The sequence below is a fragment of the Nylanderia fulva genome, unplaced genomic scaffold (genome assembly GCF_048542155.1).
Source record: "Nylanderia fulva isolate GAGA-0341 unplaced genomic scaffold, ASM4854215v1 Scaffold2, whole genome shotgun sequence".
Lineage (NCBI taxonomy): Eukaryota > Metazoa > Arthropoda > Insecta > Hymenoptera > Formicidae > Nylanderia > Nylanderia fulva.
The window spans coordinates 1,360,621-1,379,076 of NW_028190263.1; the positions used below are offsets into that span (position 1 = coordinate 1,360,621).

The 18,456-nt window shown below is 41.7% G+C and overlaps 1 protein-coding gene across 6 annotated transcripts in view; it reads left to right on the forward strand.

The window, feature by feature from the left end:
- LOC114945327 (uncharacterized) overlaps positions 1–18,456 on the forward strand; it is a 67,196-nt gene that overhangs the window by 36,964 nt on the left and 11,776 nt on the right. For 5 of the 6 annotated variants that reach the window (XM_029321479.2, XM_029321483.2, XM_029321482.2 and 2 more), the window contains exons 5-6: positions 4,148–4,384; positions 16,729–17,144. In XM_029321479.2, coding sequence (XP_029177312.1) covers positions 4,261–4,384; positions 16,729–17,144 — 540 coding nt within the window. In that variant the 5' untranslated portion in view covers positions 4,148–4,260. Of the gene's footprint in view, positions 1–842; positions 924–4,147; positions 4,385–16,728; positions 17,145–18,456 lie in introns of those variants that run through there. The other variant, XM_029321485.2, reaches the window with a different exon arrangement.

Consider the following 18,456-nt stretch of genomic DNA (forward strand, 5'->3'; position numbering starts at 1 on the left):
TAAACTCCATTTTAATCAATTTATTTGTTTGCACACTAAAAATTACTTGTATAATTTTCTATATCCAACTAATGATCCTAATCTTATTTGTCGAGATATTTTATATTTATAAAAAAATCCTGCCTTCCTCATTTCTTCTCTTAAATAAAGTTTACTTTTTCACGCGTAAAAAGAATATCGGAATAGATATTCTTCAAAGTGTCCTCGTGACAAAGTTTAACCTTGTTAAGAGAATCGACTCTTCGCATAATGACGGCAGAAACAACTCGCTCGTCTCCTTTTTACTTTCGTGCACATCTGAGACAATTGGTTTCGGAGAAGCGACGCCTCTCTCTCTCTCTCTCTCTCTCTCTCTCTCAAATGACAAGTAGTTCCTGCGAGACACGCGATAAGCGCGTATCGATCCGCTCGATAAATCTCGAGCGCCGTCGAGAAACAGAGAGAGAGGATCCGCTGCAAATTTGCGCGCGCAAAATTATTATCTTTGGTATCACTTGACTCACGTGTCATATCGCGTCCGATATAAGCATCGATCCATCGATACCCGACGTTGAAACGGTCTTGCGCGCGCGCACACATCTCAGCGCACATCGACTCCGATTTCCACGATCTATAGTGGTAATGTCATCTCTCTGTAACGTCATCCCCGACGCGACACGCCGAGATTCACCTGGCCTTTAACTCCCGCATCTGATATCCAATGACAATATCTCCCTGCGCGTCTCCGCTCCTAGGATTAATCTCTTCTCTCTCTCTCTCTCTATCTCTATCTCTCGCTTTCTCTTTCTCTCACTCGCGTATAGCATACATGCTGCGGACAGACCTCGATCGTCCATCGATTCAAGTGGCACGCACGTTTACGCTCTCGAGATTCTGTTTAACACGCGCACGTCTCTTAAGGTTGCATTACGTTATGCAATTCGGTAAGTGGAAATTCGTAGGGGGTGAAGTGCACTCGATTCTTTCTCGTGAGTTGAATTATACGCCAGTTTTGTGTTATATTATAAATATTAAAACCAGATATGTAAATATTGAAAAGAATTTCGGAGGGTACATATAGGTATATACAATATATGCGCTTTTGTTCTGCAATGCGATTGCGTTTCGTCGTAGGATGTGTTATAATTTATTTAAAATTCGGCGAATACATTACGCGAATTGTGTGTGCAATAAAGAGAATAATATTAATGGCGAGATACCGATTTTCTTTCTTGATTCGCGTTGAATGCGGGATCTCGTTTTTCATACGGATTGTGCATGCACATACGCGCAAATCAATATGCTCATATTTATTTATATAGTCGCACTCCGTGGCTTATTGTGTGTGTATATATGTGTGTGTGCATCGTGAATCAGCGCGCGCAATAGAAGCATATTGTGCGTTTTTGTTTCTCTCCGTTCGTCCATTTATCGACTGTACGAAAAAAAGAGAGAGAAAAAAAGATTTAACGCACTGCGATATACCGTCGTGAATATCGTTTGCGTCGTCACAAATTATCAGGAAATTAAGCGCGAGTCCGCGCTCATGTCTGTTTCGCCCATCCGTTCCTAATTAATTATAAGCACGAGCTCATTAACTCTGCATATAGTCATTCGAGCGATTCGAGTTAATCTTTGACACCGATGCTCGTTATCACCCGAGCGTCTATTATAGTCGTCGGAGAGAGTATAAACGGAGAGAGCTTAACAATTATCAATAATATTATCGCAATAATATTTATCATTAATCTCGATAATGCACGCGTCTATTTCGTCACTGTGCAATCGAATCGAAACTACTCGTTAAAAGAATATCCCGCTATTAAAATTAATTAACATTAATAACAGAGCCAGTAAAATCGGAATTAGAATCACGAGTGAAATTTCGTTTGACTTTTTCAGCTTCTCTGAGCGGTTCGTTTTTTCTTTTTTTTTTAAATTGTTTAAAATTTTTTGCTAATGTTGGACGATACAGAATTTTAAAAAAATGGACTCGATTGGTAACCTGATCATTATCTTTTTCGCTTATCGAGAAATTTGGTTTAATAGTTTTGACTTTGAACAGGTGTCAGGTCCGGCAAATAATTGTTTTATTAGATACTAATGCGATCAATCAATTATTTTTTCATAGGTTTTTTAAAAGGACCTCTGTTCAGTCACTTGGGCAAGATGTCTTTTTTTTACATTTAATGTTAAGTTTGTTTAACACCCAATAACTTTGAGTTGGTGTTAGTTGGCCTTAATTGTTTAAACTTTTCTTTTTTTTTTTTTTTAATCGAAATAATATAAACAGTTTCGATTGGCGGTCGAAAATTCTACCCCTGTGCAAAGGTCGTAGTTGGTCGTATAAACTGCGCAGTTGCGCTCGAGTGTCATACGCGCCTTTACGGCCCCGGTAGTGCAATGTGAATGTGTGCGTGGCCTCTCACTCTCTCCCTCGTCGAGAGATCCTACTGCATCGCTACGTGCTACACGCTCCGTTCTTGTCCAACCTCTGTTCTCTGTCGCCCAGCAAAAATGCACTCGCATCTTCCAAGCGCGGAAACGACTGAGTGCTAGCTCCTGTCAACGTCTGTCAAATGTCATGATATGGAAAGAATGTATATGCGATATTTGTTTACAACAAAAAAATATTTACGTTTATTTAGGCTTCCATAGAAAGTGGTGAATTTACATCTCACAATCAGATCAGACCAATTTCTTTGTCTCGTCAAAAATTGCATATCAGTTGCATCCATCTCCTTTATGCAACATGAATATTTCAGAAATATATATATATGTAAGTTCCCTAGTCCCTATCAACGTCTATCAAATGTCATGACGTGGAGAGAATATACGCGATATTTTTTACAACAAAAAATATTTCCGTTTATTTAGTTTATCACGTCCCGCAAAATCAGAACAATTTCTTTGTCTTGTCAAAGTGACGTGAAAAAATCAGTCGCATCCATCTCCTTTACGTAACATGAATATTTCAGAAATATACATATACGTATAAAATATTGTATACATATATATGAATAAATAATTCATGTCGAGTACACTGGACGCGTCGTTGTATCTGGTGACTGCAAACGCATGATTGCAGTAAATATTGGCGTTCAAACGGAGCTCGCTCGCGACGTCGGAGGACAATGTATTGTCACGCTCCCCCCGCGCGTGCAACCCCACCCTGAGAGTATATCGACTACCCTCACCCTTTATTTCTCGCGATGAGGTTGCGCGCGCACGTGTTCCCCACTGTTCCGCCAATCGTCCGCGCGAGCAAAGCGGAGTGAGGGTATACAGCCGGTTGTGCATCCGCAAGGCAGAACGTGCGGCCGAGTCACTGTGAAAGCATAGGAATCATTACCGCGCCAGACCTCGAGGAGAGCAGACGTGTTTCTCGTTACTCTGAGCTCAGTCGAGATCTCGTGTCGTTCGCAGTAGTTTATTTACTCCGCTTTTACATCTCCCGTTTTTCAACCCCTTGTTTCTTTCGGCGCGTCGCCGAAATTTCGCTTTTTTTTACACGCGTGTGATATCTCGCGCCAAAGAGAGGACTCCGTGAAGGTGATTTGTCGTCGAACGAAGAACGATTCGATCCTCGTGTCGCGTGTTGCAAATTCATCTCGCGACGACGACGACGTGTTTTTCTATACTCGTTGCTTGAGTGAGACGTGGATCAACTGGTGCGGCTGTCAGATTATCCACGCGGAGGACATCGCACGTCTCGTGCTCCGATTTAAGAACTCCGAGTTCCAAGTGTTTGCACCTCCTAACGCGGTATAGTTCGCGAGAAGGGACAGAGTTTTTTTTTACTCGTATCTCGCGATTATTTCCATCGAAGTGACTGAGAGATAGCGTGAAAGTGATCTTGGTACTCTCCTCACGACAGTGAGAAAAAAATAGTGACACTTTGCTTCTCGATCCACAACGTCACACATATGCATACGATACTATGCGTGCGCGCACCACGTGCGATTCGCTACGATGAACGTTGAAAGCGTGCGTGTGCGCCGGTGAACTGAAGACGGCCACGTGCCGCGTCTAATACGCGCCTTAATATCCGACTCGGTGCAAGAAACTATAGATAGATTAGGCATCGAAGACTCCGAACGAACGATTGAGGTGCGAGGGGAGAGTGAACAGTGTGAGCTCAACCACGAACCATTTCTTGCTTTTGCAGTGCGTCGTTGCAGGGCGAAGCAGGAAACACGTGGAGTTTGAAACGCATAACGCGAGGCGCGCGTCAACCTGCGCCTGCGATCGAGAGAGAAAAAAGATCAAGGGAGACGCACCATGGCGATACCATTCTTGCCCCGCGATGAGAACCCGCAAACGCCGGAGGAGCGACTGATGCAGATATTAATGCATCTGCAGGATGTACTCCGGAGCAGGAACGCCCACCATCCGTCGCGAAATCGTGAGTTCTATGATCTTGTAGAGCAATTGCTCATCTACGTCACGATGCTCTTCGCTGTATGCAAGTTTCACAACTTGCCGAAATAAGCTGTTTGTCAGAGGGAAGGAAAGAGAGAGAGAGAGAATTATTGATAGATTCTACTTGTTATCCGCTGCGGGCTAATTTTGAGTCGAAACTAATAGTGAAATGATTGTAAATAATTGTTCGGTCGTACGCATATGGTTATTAATGGTCTTAATGCATTTAGTCGCATTTAGCCATATGTCGAAGCATATATGGAAAGTGCATATATGCATTGATATATGCGTTAATTTATTAATGATATTGCGTGTACCTAAACAAAACGAGAAAGAGAGAGAGTGTGTGTGTGTGTGTGTGTGATGCAATAACTTGTAGAGAAAGATAATGTTTCAATTAAAATGAAAAATGTAAATAATTTTGTTTGGAAAAGATTTAAAAGAAAAGGTTAAAAATATTGTACATAAAAATGATAAATATATGATTGTTTTTAATAACTCGCTGCGGAGAACGTATAGATGCAATTTATTTCGTTACAGTAGTTGGACAAATATAATGGAGATTTAGAGTACTGATGGGAAAGAGGATTTGCCGGTTTTTGATATTTTTGAGACTGATTATCACGAGACTGAAGGGATTATTCCCGTGTATCCCTTGACACATCTATCGATTGCGCAACGCAATTATTGTAAATAAAGCGCAGCATGTGCCATTCCCTTTTATATTAATGTTTGTACACTCAGATTATAAAATAATGAGCGAAATAGTACGCAGGATAATAAAGAAAACATAAAAAAAACACTGTTTTTATTTTTTTTTTATAAGAACATCACAATTACAATTGTTCAATAAACATCTAAATTATAAAAGCACAACAATCCCTTGATTTTTTCATGACAATTTCCCAAGTATTTGACGCAAGTTTTGCCAGTTTCATCAAAGCTATTACTAATTGTGTAATGATGCAACATAAAACATTAAAATTATAAAAGATTGACAAAGAAGCTATCAAAACGACAATGGTGTAACGAGAGCGGTCGATAACATCTCGGTCAGAATTCTAGAGTGCAACACGTGGTTGTGGCGGGGAACAATTCGAAGCAGCAGCGCAAGAAATATGGGAGGGACCCACGTGTGACATTTTAATTTCTGCGCCCAACGTGATTAATTTCCTACGCGTTGCGAATAATTCATAGAAGCTGTTCCGAAAAATATATCTGTCAACGTGCATATTGTAAAGATTTGCATTCTCATCGTGAAATTCATAAAACTTAATTTAAAAAGTGAATAAATTGAAAACACAATATTGAAATTGCTTGTACACGTTTTGCCTCGAATAAAAAAAAAACCTTCAAATATATTAGACAAGAAAAAGCTATACACAATTATATTTTTATTAAAGATGAGAACCTGCGTTTTCGAAGAATTGAAAAACTTCGGGTTTTTTGCATTGTTGCACCGCATATGGTGGACAAATTTATCACGATCCGTTATTGTCTCGTGAATCTCGTGAATCACCGTCGAAAAATGTTCAATCTATTTCAGGTAGTGATATCTCTAGACAGTTTAACTTTCAACTTTGTGCAACGCCTCGAGCGAACGTTTTTGACTTCACTCTAGACAACAATTACACGTTTGCAGTTATAATATCCTTGTATTATTTTCGGTGAACGTTGCATCATGTCGCGGAAATAGCAATACGCTCATTTTAATTGAATATTTAGTGTCCTCGTATAAACTGTACATTTTGATAATCCTATTTTGAAATATGATCAAAATTTGTAAACTTGCGTATTTTTTATTGTGAAATGTAACACTTGAAATAAATTACATACAACTCCATTTAAATTAAAAAAACCTTCTTTTACCGTGACGAAAATCTATAAAAATAGCTATCATAATGTTTCGCGTTATGTCAAAAAAATAAGAAAAATAAATCTATTTTTCTTTTTGTCATTTTCGATTAAAAAGTGTGTATACTGGTTAGAGATAGCTTTTAAAAAAAAATAACACACAATACACGTCACCCCTTAAATCATCTCATTCCTGCAATTGGCGATTTTCATATAGAAAAGTCACTCACAGATCTAATCGATGATGCGAGGAGAGAACGTGTCTCGTGAAATCGCGATGCCTCATATTCGGCATGCACTAAAATTCAGGTTTACGAGAGGGTTCAAGGAGAGAGCTACACGCGAATAGAACAGATGTAATGTGAGTGTAGAGCGAAACAGAAAGAGAATACGGCAGACGAGAGATGTCCGGCCATGACCCTGCCTCGGCTGGTCGTGCCTCCTTTACGAAGGAAAGAGAGGAGACCAGAAGAACGAGAAGGATCGGCGATGTGGGCGAGAGGAATACGCGAGCACGAAAGAGGAGGAAAAAAAAGATTACTCTCTGGTCAGTCGCAGCGCACGCAGTAAAACGTACTATAAAATGTGCAACCGATGCTGCGACGGAGCCCAAATCTCGGTTGTCGATCGTGTCGGCGCATTTCACAAAGAGATTGCGGCTATCAATCGCAAGTGACATCATCGATTGCTCGCTCTCTCTCTTTCTCCGTTCTTTTTTTTTCTCTCTTTTTTTTATACCTCGATCAAATTAATAGAAAATCCGCAGGAGAGTTCTCGTTGAAGTCTCGAATAAAAATATTATTATAGTACACATCGATTAGTATATATGAAAAATTGCTATAGCGCAATTTTGAGCGACTGAAAATGATAAATTTCCAACATTGGAGCCTTTCAAGTTGAAGCAGAATCGCGATTGAAATTTTATTGGCGGACGACAGACGTAATAATATTTTCTTGCTTCATTTAATTGCGTTGCGGTTTGATAATCGTGATCGAAAAAGTCTCTGTAGACTGTGCAGTTACGGTAAAATATATTACTTCGGAGTATTAAAAATATATTGAGAGAATCAGGCAGAGAGAGATTGCGTGTGCGCTAACCACACTTGGCGGTTATTCGAACCGTGTCGTTAATGAATATCGTTTGTACAACGAATAATTTATGGAGATTTAATCTTTCGCGACCGTGATGGATAATGTAATCCGTGGATAAATCCCCCCGTTTTATTGTATAATATATTTTATTGCATTTTACTGCGCGAATAAAGCTGTACATCAGGTAGAACGTAATTATGTCCCAGGGACAATAATCGAATCTTCAATCGTAATACATCGTTTTAATGCGAACGCATGCTGCTCTTATTTTGCCATTCGCGCAATTTTCATTTATTAACAGAATTGTGAAATTTCAAAAACGTTATTATTTGATTTGCGAATATCGAAAGTTTATCTCCGATTTTACTCTATCTATCAAAGAGGATTCATTATCTCAATTTAACTATAACATATAATTATCCATAATTAGTCTATCAAATATATGTCAAATAATTAATCCGGCAATCAATCTATCAATATATGTCAGATAATTAATTCTGACAATCAATCTATATTTATTTTTAAAAATTGATCAGAGTGAAAGATAATGAAACTTATTAAATATAAGAGATAAATTCGAAGAAGAGATAAATATATAAAAAATTAACATTCTTCAAGTATATATATATATATATATATATATATATATATATATGTTTATATACATGTGTAATGGACAATTTGGAACAATGTGTCGCATTTATATCGGATTACGTAGTCGACGCATCGGACCTCCGGGATCCATCCTTGCGCGCGTTTAAATCACACGTTACGATGCTCGCGGAGCATTATTTCGCGAACGGAAATAGTGCCGGGCCCGAGGGTCAATAACCATAGTTTGCCGCGCTTTCGCGAGAGAGAGGAAGATGCGGAGAATTGCCGCTGTGAGCACTCGCGCGGTTGCATCAAATCGGGGGTTGTTATTTATAGGAACAGCTGTGGGCAGTCCCCCGCGCGCGCACAGATGAAGAGAGAGTCTTCTCGTAACACATTTGCAGAAGAAAACTTCCCCCTCGTCGTGTCGTCGCGCGTGAGCGGCAAACCTCTTCGCGAGAGCGCGATGATCGTCGCGATTACGCGCGCGTACGAGTATGTATATATTTTAAGATTGCCACCTCTGTCCTTCGTTGCCTTTTTCAGAGAGAGAGAGATACTATCGATCCAAACGTCGCTCGCTTTAAATGAGGCTAAGAATTTACTCGGAATTTTATCACGCTCGAGTGAGCGTCAACTCGTTAACGCGAAGTACTTGAATATGTATAGATACTTGTCATTCGCGCGAAGTCGATTTTCAGAGAAACTCCCCGAAACAACACACTCGATTTATCTCTCGCGCTGTCTTCTCTCTCTCTCTCTCTCTCTCTCTGCGCCTCTTTCCCACAAACGTGTCCTGATAAGAACCGAATCAAATGATCGGGGGATCGCTCTAATCGTAGGAGTTCGATTTCTCGGTACGAGAAAGATCGGATGACGTTCGTGTAACGCGATACGCACTTGACACTGAACTTCGTATTATGTTACTCTCTTTCTATCTCCCTCTCGTAAATCCTCTCTTGTCGTAGCAGCTGCTCTCACAATTTTGGACTGCATGTCTATCTTCATCCTCGTGCTAAAACCCACACTTGAAACGACACCTCTCGACCATCTCTAATTTAAATATATAATTAGAAATATATCATTGGATTTAATTACAGTAATAAATAATGGACACTTTTTTTCGCCGTTGACAAATCGTGCGTGAAAACCACGACGTCTATGACTTGCTTGTTTTATCGAAGGATATCCCACTTAGAGTTGCGGCAGACGGACGATCGATGCCCGCCGGGATGAAAGAGAAAGAGAGAGAGAGAGAGAACGGAGCGACTGGTGAGTCTATAGACCTCATGAAATATTGAAAGGAATTCGTCATTGCAGATTGTGCCAGGTCTCTCCACCATTCATATATACTCGGCGAGAGAGCGACTGCTATTGACAGAATTCTTCAAAAATTCATCGCATCCCTCGCGCTCGGACGGAGATCCTCCGATCTTCCCTTCCCTCCATCTCTCTTTCTCACATCGGCAATTCGTTATCATCGGAAGCGCGTGTAAACCGCGCTTTATCTCGTCGCAAGGCAGACACACTCGAGGGCACGACGTCGCTTCTTTTTATCTATTTGCCCGTCGAGCTTATCGAATTTTTCGGTCTCTCTCTCTCTCTCTCCGTTACTCCGCAATTTTTTTCTCTCTCTCGGAGATGCCTCGTTAAACGTCGATAAATCAGCATACGCGCGAAAAGCAAACGATAATAAACGCGTGTTCCACGGACAGAAGTGGACGTTTAATTAATTGTCGGGGCGATCGTTGATCGTTAGGCAAGCGTCGCTGATCGAGATAAAGGAACGTAATAATGCGATTCAAAGTAATGGAATGGTAAACGAAAAGTCAGGCTCAACTCTAGATTGCATTTTTTTTCAGCAGCTACTAACGCATACGAGGTACAATTCTATTTACTTATCTGCTTGCTGGATTTGCAATCGTGTGGGCTATAACAATGCTGCAACCAATACTGGCAGTACCGACGACCCTGTTGCTAGCTTGGATTTGGACAATATGGACTTTCGGTAAATTCAAAATTAAATACTAAGTAAAAATTGGATTATTTTGATGAAACCAAAATTTCATTTTATTCAATGACGATGACCTCTATTCTCGAACCATTTTTATCGCTAAAAGCGTTTTGAGCGAGAAAAGTGGTTCGAGAATATGGGTCAATATCGTTACATGTCGTTGCGAATGTTTATTGACATGTATTTTGCAACTGATGAACGGAAATCTGGTAAATCAGTCGTGCAGCGTGACTAGCAGACAAAATTTTCAGCTTAGCAAAGAGTAAGATTGTCAGCACAGGCGCACGCAAGCAATCCCGCACATAAAATAGTATCGTGTGCCACATGCTTAATTAACCACAGTATCCGTTCGCGATTCTATAATGACGCGTTTAAATCTGTTATTATAATTACATAAGGATAGTTAAACTTGAATAATCCACGCCTCACGATGAAGTAATATCGGTGCATTAGAAATACATAATCATTTATTCAGCAAAGTAAAAGTATATGTATGTTACCTAATAACAAATTTTCCGCAACACCCAAATGACTCTAAAGAGCCAGTATATTTGAGTAACTTGTTTCTTGCTCGTCATTTTTTTACATCGTTTATGAATCATTTTGTAATCAACGCTCGCGTAGCTAATGAGGTCGTTGCTCATATTCCCCGCAAATGAATATTTATCTTCGACGGACGCGCATCTTTCCGGTTTGTTAATTCCATGCGCTGATTGAAGCAGTCAACGCAGAGGCTCTTCGCTAATTTTCGTGTAGCGGGTATATTAACTACCTGCAGCGACATTAATAATTCATCGAGGAGATAATATCCGCTCTTTGCTCTCCGATATATGCGACCAGACATTATAACGCGGCGGTGTAAAACATTTTTACGGTCTCTTGAAGCCGCGCGTTTCTGGTAGACCGGAATCAGATAGGGGCTAGCACGCGTATCCACCGGCTCATGAAATTCGGCAGATGCTATCTACGCGAACCTTTTCCTCCTGCGCCGTCGAGATTGGGCGCGCCTCGTATTATATATATTTATCGCGATCTGTCATCGAAATTTCATCGAGCGTAAAAAATCAAGTGTGCATGCATTTTTCGCTCCTTGTGGTCCTTCAAAGTGCGGAACGAATTGTTTTTTGTCCTTCTCTTTATACGTCTTCAATCCTCTTCAAATTGTTGTTGCTCTTTCGCTCTTCGCGATCTCCCATCGCGTGACAATTCAGTTAGGCACTCGTTGAAGTAACTTGAGACGCGCACGTGAGTCACCATGACGAGAGAGACCCCCCCTGTATACTAATTAAAGTCCTTCGCAATTTTTAAAAATAACTTCTGGTCGCATGCGCAACGCTCCTTGTTGACGTTATCTTCTGCGTATTTTTGATGAAATACAGCTAACTAAAGGCGCGCAGTTTTCTCTCTCTCTCTCTCTCTCTCTCTCTCTCTCTCTCTCTCTCTTTTAAGACATCCGAATGCCACGCTGATTAATGCCCTCGGCTCGCCTTTGCGCGATCTTCGCGCTCTACGCTTCGCACAAAACGTACTTTTCGAGAGTCGAAAATAAGCGTCCACTTATGCGCTGAAGAAGATGCGACGATAAACACCCTTGCGAGCATTCGAACTGATTCTCGACGCAGCGCGGGAAAATAATTCTAAATTCAGCCATGAGAAATTATTTATTGACAATAATATATAATTTATTAAAAATATAATTTATTCAGAGAAATTTAAGCTATTCAAATTACATATATATATATAACAAGTGCAAGAAACTTTAATTTGTTATCGCGGGTGTGAAACGATGAGGTAAAAAAAGAAAAATAGAAAAAGTGACAAGTGACACTTCGTAAGAAGCACGAAACGAATAAATAATACTCTCTTCTATCGCTTTGTCTTCTACCTTCGCACATGAGTGATGGACTCGAATCACGCTCTGTAAATTTATCAGAGGCGAAGAAAAAAGGGGAGGGAAACCGTGACGGGAGGGAACCACGTGAAACGAACAGGCGATAAAAGAATGAGACAATCGCGAGGAAGTGCAACAACGGGAACGACGCAGAGGGTACTTTATTTAATTTTCGCAACTCACGAAACACATCCTGCACTGCACGTGTCCCGAAACCCGCGAAGAGCTTCTCGAAGAGCCGCGCTGCGCCTTTGCATCGCAGATCGTTGCCTCTTCGGCGAATCGCCTCTTCGCGGAATCGATTTCCGCTTCTCGCGCGCGAACGCGTTTGCCTGCAACAAAACTCGTCCGATTATTACCGAGTATTCGCGAAATAATGACGGTAGCTGGGGGAGAGAAGGGGGCCCCGTTACGCTAATAATCGTGATTGTTGCACCGAATCGGCGCCGAAATTGCACCGCTGCGTATAGTCACGTCCGGAGCAAACGAAAACGAACGCCACGAATAAATAGTCATTAATTATTAATTCTGTGATTTTTCTAACCAAATTCTTCGAACAGAATTTAATACACTAAATTCTTACAACTTATTTTAATCGATCTCTGACATTATTATTTTATAACCTTAATAGCACACGTATATCCAAAAAATGTTTAAAGGATGTTTAAATGTCCTTTAAATATCCTCCGAACGTCTTTCGGATATGTTGCGCTGTTAAGGAAATAATGAATATTACAGTACGGAACATAATTTAATTCCAAGTCAATTGCGCGTTGGGCAAGAATGATTGCAGCACGCATTTTTTTTTTAGCATTTTAATTACGCGATAACGCGTCTTGATAAATTGGCGGCTAAAATCGCCTCTTATTAATCAGTTATTAAACTCAATGCGCGCCGCGAATCTGACAGATCGACCTTTCCGTTTGGCCCTGCGATCGATCAGTGATGCATCGCGTTACATTGTAACCTTTCGATTGGTACGCGCGCTTTGTATATAATCCCCCTCGAAACATATAATATATTCGACATCGTCGGACATGATCCGAATACATAGTGACTCCGGGACTTTTGTTCGAAACGTTTACCTCGCGAGTTATCGTCGCTGCACAAAAGTGAATTTACAATTCTACTTTTGTTCAATTAATTCCATTGAACGATATTTAATGCATATCGATTACTCACATCGTAGACCTTGCAAAATGAATAAGATTTCAGTATATAATATGTACTTGAATTTTTTTCGTTACGCCACAGTACAATTTAATAGTAAACTTGATAATCTCGGGGATGTGAAATTAAACTTCATTAACATAAATAGCAGTTGAGCAATTAGCAATCGGCTAGGTGTATATTGTTCCGAAGAGATACATCTCGACGTGTTTCCGAGATGGGAAATCACGGTCGATCCGCGATAGGTCTGTGAAACGACGTAGTTCCGATTACGTGCTCCCGTATCTCTCGGGTGCTACCTCATTGTTCCGGAAAAGTATGTAAAAGAGCGAGTAGCGATAAAAAGAACGCCCGATTGTCACACGCGAGAAAAAGAGAGAGAGAGAGAGAGAGAGAGAGAGAGCGCAGAGAAGCGCATGCGGTGCAAGGACCGAGGTGCATTTTACGCATTTTGCGTATACGTATATATATACGCGATGCCACGTATATATACCATGCAGCGGCCTTGAGAGAGGTTCTTTGTGCGTTCACTGCGCGCGAGCACACGTACACCTACACAGAGCCGAAACTGGCTCGCGCCGTTACATATGCATACACTGTAACAAGTTGCGTTGCACTTATGTACAAAGGGCGCTCCATGTGACTCACGTGCTGGCATATGCTACCGTCTTCGTTTCTCTCTCTCTCTCTCGTTCCTCCCAGTGTTGATCTTTCTTTTCTTCTCTCACTCTCCCACTCCATCTATTTACCTTTTTCTTTCTCCCTCTTGTTCTCATTCCTATATACATATATGCACATGTGTGTGTATAAATAGGTATATACCGCGCTCTTCTTTCTATTTTCTGTGGTTCTTCTCTCTCTTTGTCGGTCGACGTCTCTATCCTTCTTCACCGTTCACGTTCGAAGTGTGCACATAGCTCGATCCAGATATATACGCCAAAGTGCACACATGAGACCACGAAGAGTGCATGCGGGTGTTGGCCACGTGCGCGATGCACTTTTTGCTCGCGAGGCAACCTTCGCCTTTTATGCGTCTCTCTCTCTCTCTCTCTTTCTCGCGCGCGCGCGCGTTCCTGTGCCGGAACTTTATGCCCTTTTCAGCGATTTGCCACGACGAGCTTTTTGGTACACGCCGTTGAACAAAGGTGATACGAAAACCGCACGCGAGATCGCCGTGTGTTTTTCGCAAAGTGCGGAAATACTTCGTCGAGTTTTTCTTTTATAACGACGCTGTCGAGTAAGAGAGATGTGTAGTTAATCGTTCTCGAGGTTTCTTGTGCGATATATTTTATGAAATTCTAAGAGGATTCATTTAATATCTCGTTTTGAAATATAAACAGAAATCTTTTTATCAGTGCTGTGATGTTTTTATTTTTGTATTCAATTATATGCATTATTCCAACAAGTCTCTTATACTCTTTATATAATATGTTCCTCTTTATTTCATGTTTGTCTAACTTTAGAATAATCGATTTTATAATACATTATTATTCGATAATTGATATTTTTATCTAGCTCTATAATAAGATAACTTATCTTCGATAAATATATGGCCTTTTCGATTTATTCTGTTACGTTTTCTTACGAAATGCATCTGTATATACATACTCACAGATTTATATCTTTTATAGTGTTTGTGCGTATTAGCCGAGTAAATCGATTAGAAATCAATTTCCAAAGTACGATGTACGTGTCTCGCGGCTGAATTATAGGTAACTCTCGCTAATCTCTCCATCTTAGGCCACACTTTACGTCGCAATAATAAATATCGAGTTCGATTATTATAAATCTCCGCGCAAAGGTTCTTTCCAAAGCATTCTCACGCGGGCCACGTCAAGTGACATTTGGCTGGAAAAGCAGGTAGAAAGCAACGGGGCGTCGATGCCACACATGTTTTGCAAGCAACGAAAAGTGCGGCCGACCGCATCTCTCTCTCTCTCTCTCTTTATGTCGCGGATGCTGCAGACTCTCGACTCTCGAAGATTCCGCTAATCGAGTGTAGGTGACGACGATGTGTGTGCCGTTGCACAAGTGAAAGAGCCCCGGGGCTTCTACTCGAAATGTCAAGGATGCAACCATGTGCGCGGTTACTCGCGCGAGAGGAGGAGGAGAAAAAGAAGGGTAGGGAGGAAGAAAAGAGGGATGGATGCACGTATACAGAGAGTCCACGAGACAATGGACGACCGGGAGGCACGGTAGGATTGTTATTTTGTCACGCATGAGGCTCTCTCCGTGTATCCATCCGTCGCGCGAAATGAAAAGTGGCCGTGTCTAAATGTTTCTGGAGCCTCGCAGTACGGTGAGCAGCGGCTTGGTGGATAGATACTGCTTTCACCGCTTCACTTGGATTCGTACGACGGGTCTTTCAAGGTTGCAACCGCGAGAGCAGAGGATCGTGATGATATCGTGCGATTCTGTTTCGTAACGCGCGCGAGACAAGTGTCTTCTCCGCGTGATGCCCCGTTATCTCTTGTATAGGGAAGGAGTGACGTCATCTGCCACTTTGCGTGCGCCGATATATCCGACAATGCAATCGTATATCTGCTATATTGATTATACAAGATGAAGAAATATTTATTTATATAACTAGCTATCTCGGGGGTAAATATTAAATTATATTCCGAGCTCTCTCGAGGAAAAACTATGTGGTAATTTGATTAAGAAAACTCTGCGTTAGTATAGTATTATAGTTGCTATTATATCGATGACGCGAAAGGAAAGGAAACAATATTATCTGGACGGCAAATATAATAAGCAACGACATAAGTACGCAGTTGAAAGCTTGTCATTCGGTAGCAAAAGAAACCTCGGCCACGACTCGAGGCTTTATCGATGAGGACTGTTCTATGAAATCGTAGCCGTTGAAGATAAAAACATGTACACATCTAGACACGAGACAGGCAGTCTGCCGTAAGACGTGATAACGCACGTAATCCAAGCATAGATAGCGAAACATATATTTGTCGAGCTCGCGAGGCAGCCTGATTCCATCTGACGTCTCTCATTATGATACTGTTGACGATTGTTGTATATCGTCGAAGAAATGCGTTCGCAAATTTAAACTTACCCTTTGTGCCAAGGAAATTAAACACCAATATGATTATTTATAGTAACTATATATTTATTACATCCTGCATATAGATATAATCGCTTAGAGAGCACGATGGATATCATATTTCCTATAATATCGTTTTATCTAAACTCGTGTTTACATATACATATATGACTCAAGAGATTCTCTCTAACGCGCAGCAAATGTCGAAACTGCGAGAGTAGAAGGTTGTCGAATCACCCGTTAGAAATTTTAAAGCGATCATTACTCAACAATGTCGTTCTCGCCATACCCGGACTGCATGCATGCTCACCTTGCAACGAGCACTTTGTGGTATTAAAACCTTATAAGCGAAGTAACTGTCTCACAAGCATATTCCAGTCACCAGGAATGAAAAGTCACTATTGTGTGACGTAATTTGCGTGTAATCAATTGCTGTTATGAGCGAAGTGTTATTGCATTCGCGCACGTTGGGAGCTGTAAAACGCGATCATTATTAATTTACATATATACACATCACGCGAGTGCACAGTTCAATGCATTCGCAACGACATAATCCCAGAATAATTTTCTAATTTACATCGAAATGATCTTTCCCTATACGCATAGTAAATCCTTAAGGAATAATCTTAAAGGAAAATTGTTCTTTTCTCGTTTCAGATCGCGCGCCTCGCAATCCCGAGGCCCAGCAGCCGCCTCTGGTGATCTTTCTGCAACCCGGCGGCAGCTCCGAGGATCTCTCGAATCTGCCGTTGCCGGATCTGGTGCAGTCGGCGGTGGATCAGCTGCCGCCGCCCCAGGTGACAGTTTCCGTCCCCAACAGCCCGATGAGAGACGCGACCTTCCAGTTCCCCGAGTGCAACAGCGGCGGCGCGCCGCTGCCAAGCCCAAGGCCACGACCGCGAAGACGCTTCGCTTCCGAGAGTTCCGTCATGGAAGCGGGCCCGCTCGAGGTGAGCAGCTGCAACAACGGTAGCTCCTGCTGCTGTCTGATTCTCAACGAGAGGCAGTCGTGGTCGAGCATCGGTGCCAATCTCAGGAATATCGCCGGCGACTTCCACGCGTGCAGGACCAAGGTCGGTGTTTCACGTGCTATAGATCATTATTTCGCAATCGCGATTCAATCGCGAAGGAATGCAGATTGCGGATCTACAGAGTGTGGAGAATAACGGTGTTCTTCAATTACATTGACAATGAGATCCAAGCAGTTTGCATTCTTTCTTCCGCGCGAATTAATATTGCTATTTGTATATGGGAAACATGATTGGAAGGTTTGGCAAATTTTTTGGCCAGCTTACGAGATTAGTTGTATTTTTCCTCGGTAATTTTCCGAATATGCTGACGTTGTCGTCGCCGTTTTCTGTTCTATTCGCCGCTGATGGCATAATACGAAAGCAGTTTACGGTGAGAGGAGTACAGGTGTAAAATACCTCGTATAAAAATTGTACGGCACCCGTTTTCGCGCACGCACGGGAGCCATCGTGTAACTTTTCACTCCACGCGTCGCAATTTCATCTTCCCCATGAAGGCTTTTATTCGTCATAAAGCCACCCTTGCGTCGCGGGTATTATAAAACGTAACGAATACGCGCAACGAGAGGTCCTCCGGCGGGTATTTAGTTTAAAATTTCGCTCACCCTCGGACCTCCTATTAAATTCCTATCGTTTAATTCACAAATTTTACTGTCGGTTTTATAAACGCGTATATATACGTCTTTCTATTTCCGTACAAGACATTTTATTCGCGTATGAATTTTTCTGCGAAGCCCTGTGTGACGGGTTCTAAAATAACTTCAGCTCGACATAATTAAAATTGACATTTTCCCTTCTATGAAATTCATCCGAGTATCTTATTATTTCAATACATTCACGAACAGTTCTTCTATATCCGTCCCGTCTGATTGGTCCATATTTATCCCAACACGACATCGCGAATCTGGGCGAGGAATCGATTTCGGCCGAGAACGAACCGGATAAGATCCAGAGATCCTTCCTTTTGATATCCCAGAATTTAATAGCGTCGCGAATGATTCAGCGCTTCCCGTTTCGCCTCGAAACTTCCAGGCATTTCATCGCGCGATGGATTCCGTGGCTGGAAGATGTGTTTCTTCCTCTAAGAAAGATATAGAAACTACTATCGTTGTTCGTGGGCGGGGCCCATAAACGCGAATTTAGTTATATCAGAGTTATATACCGATGATGTAGGTGTATATATATACGTGTGCCTGCGTGTCCCACGGGTGCAATAAATATCGGCTTCACCACCGTCGAGACGTCTAGTATTGCCCCCCGTGTGCACGTGCCCCGTGCTACTGGCACTTCATCAAAACTCCACCCGTCCCCCCTTTCAACCCCCTCCGCGGCTCGGTCGTTCGATCAAATATGTATC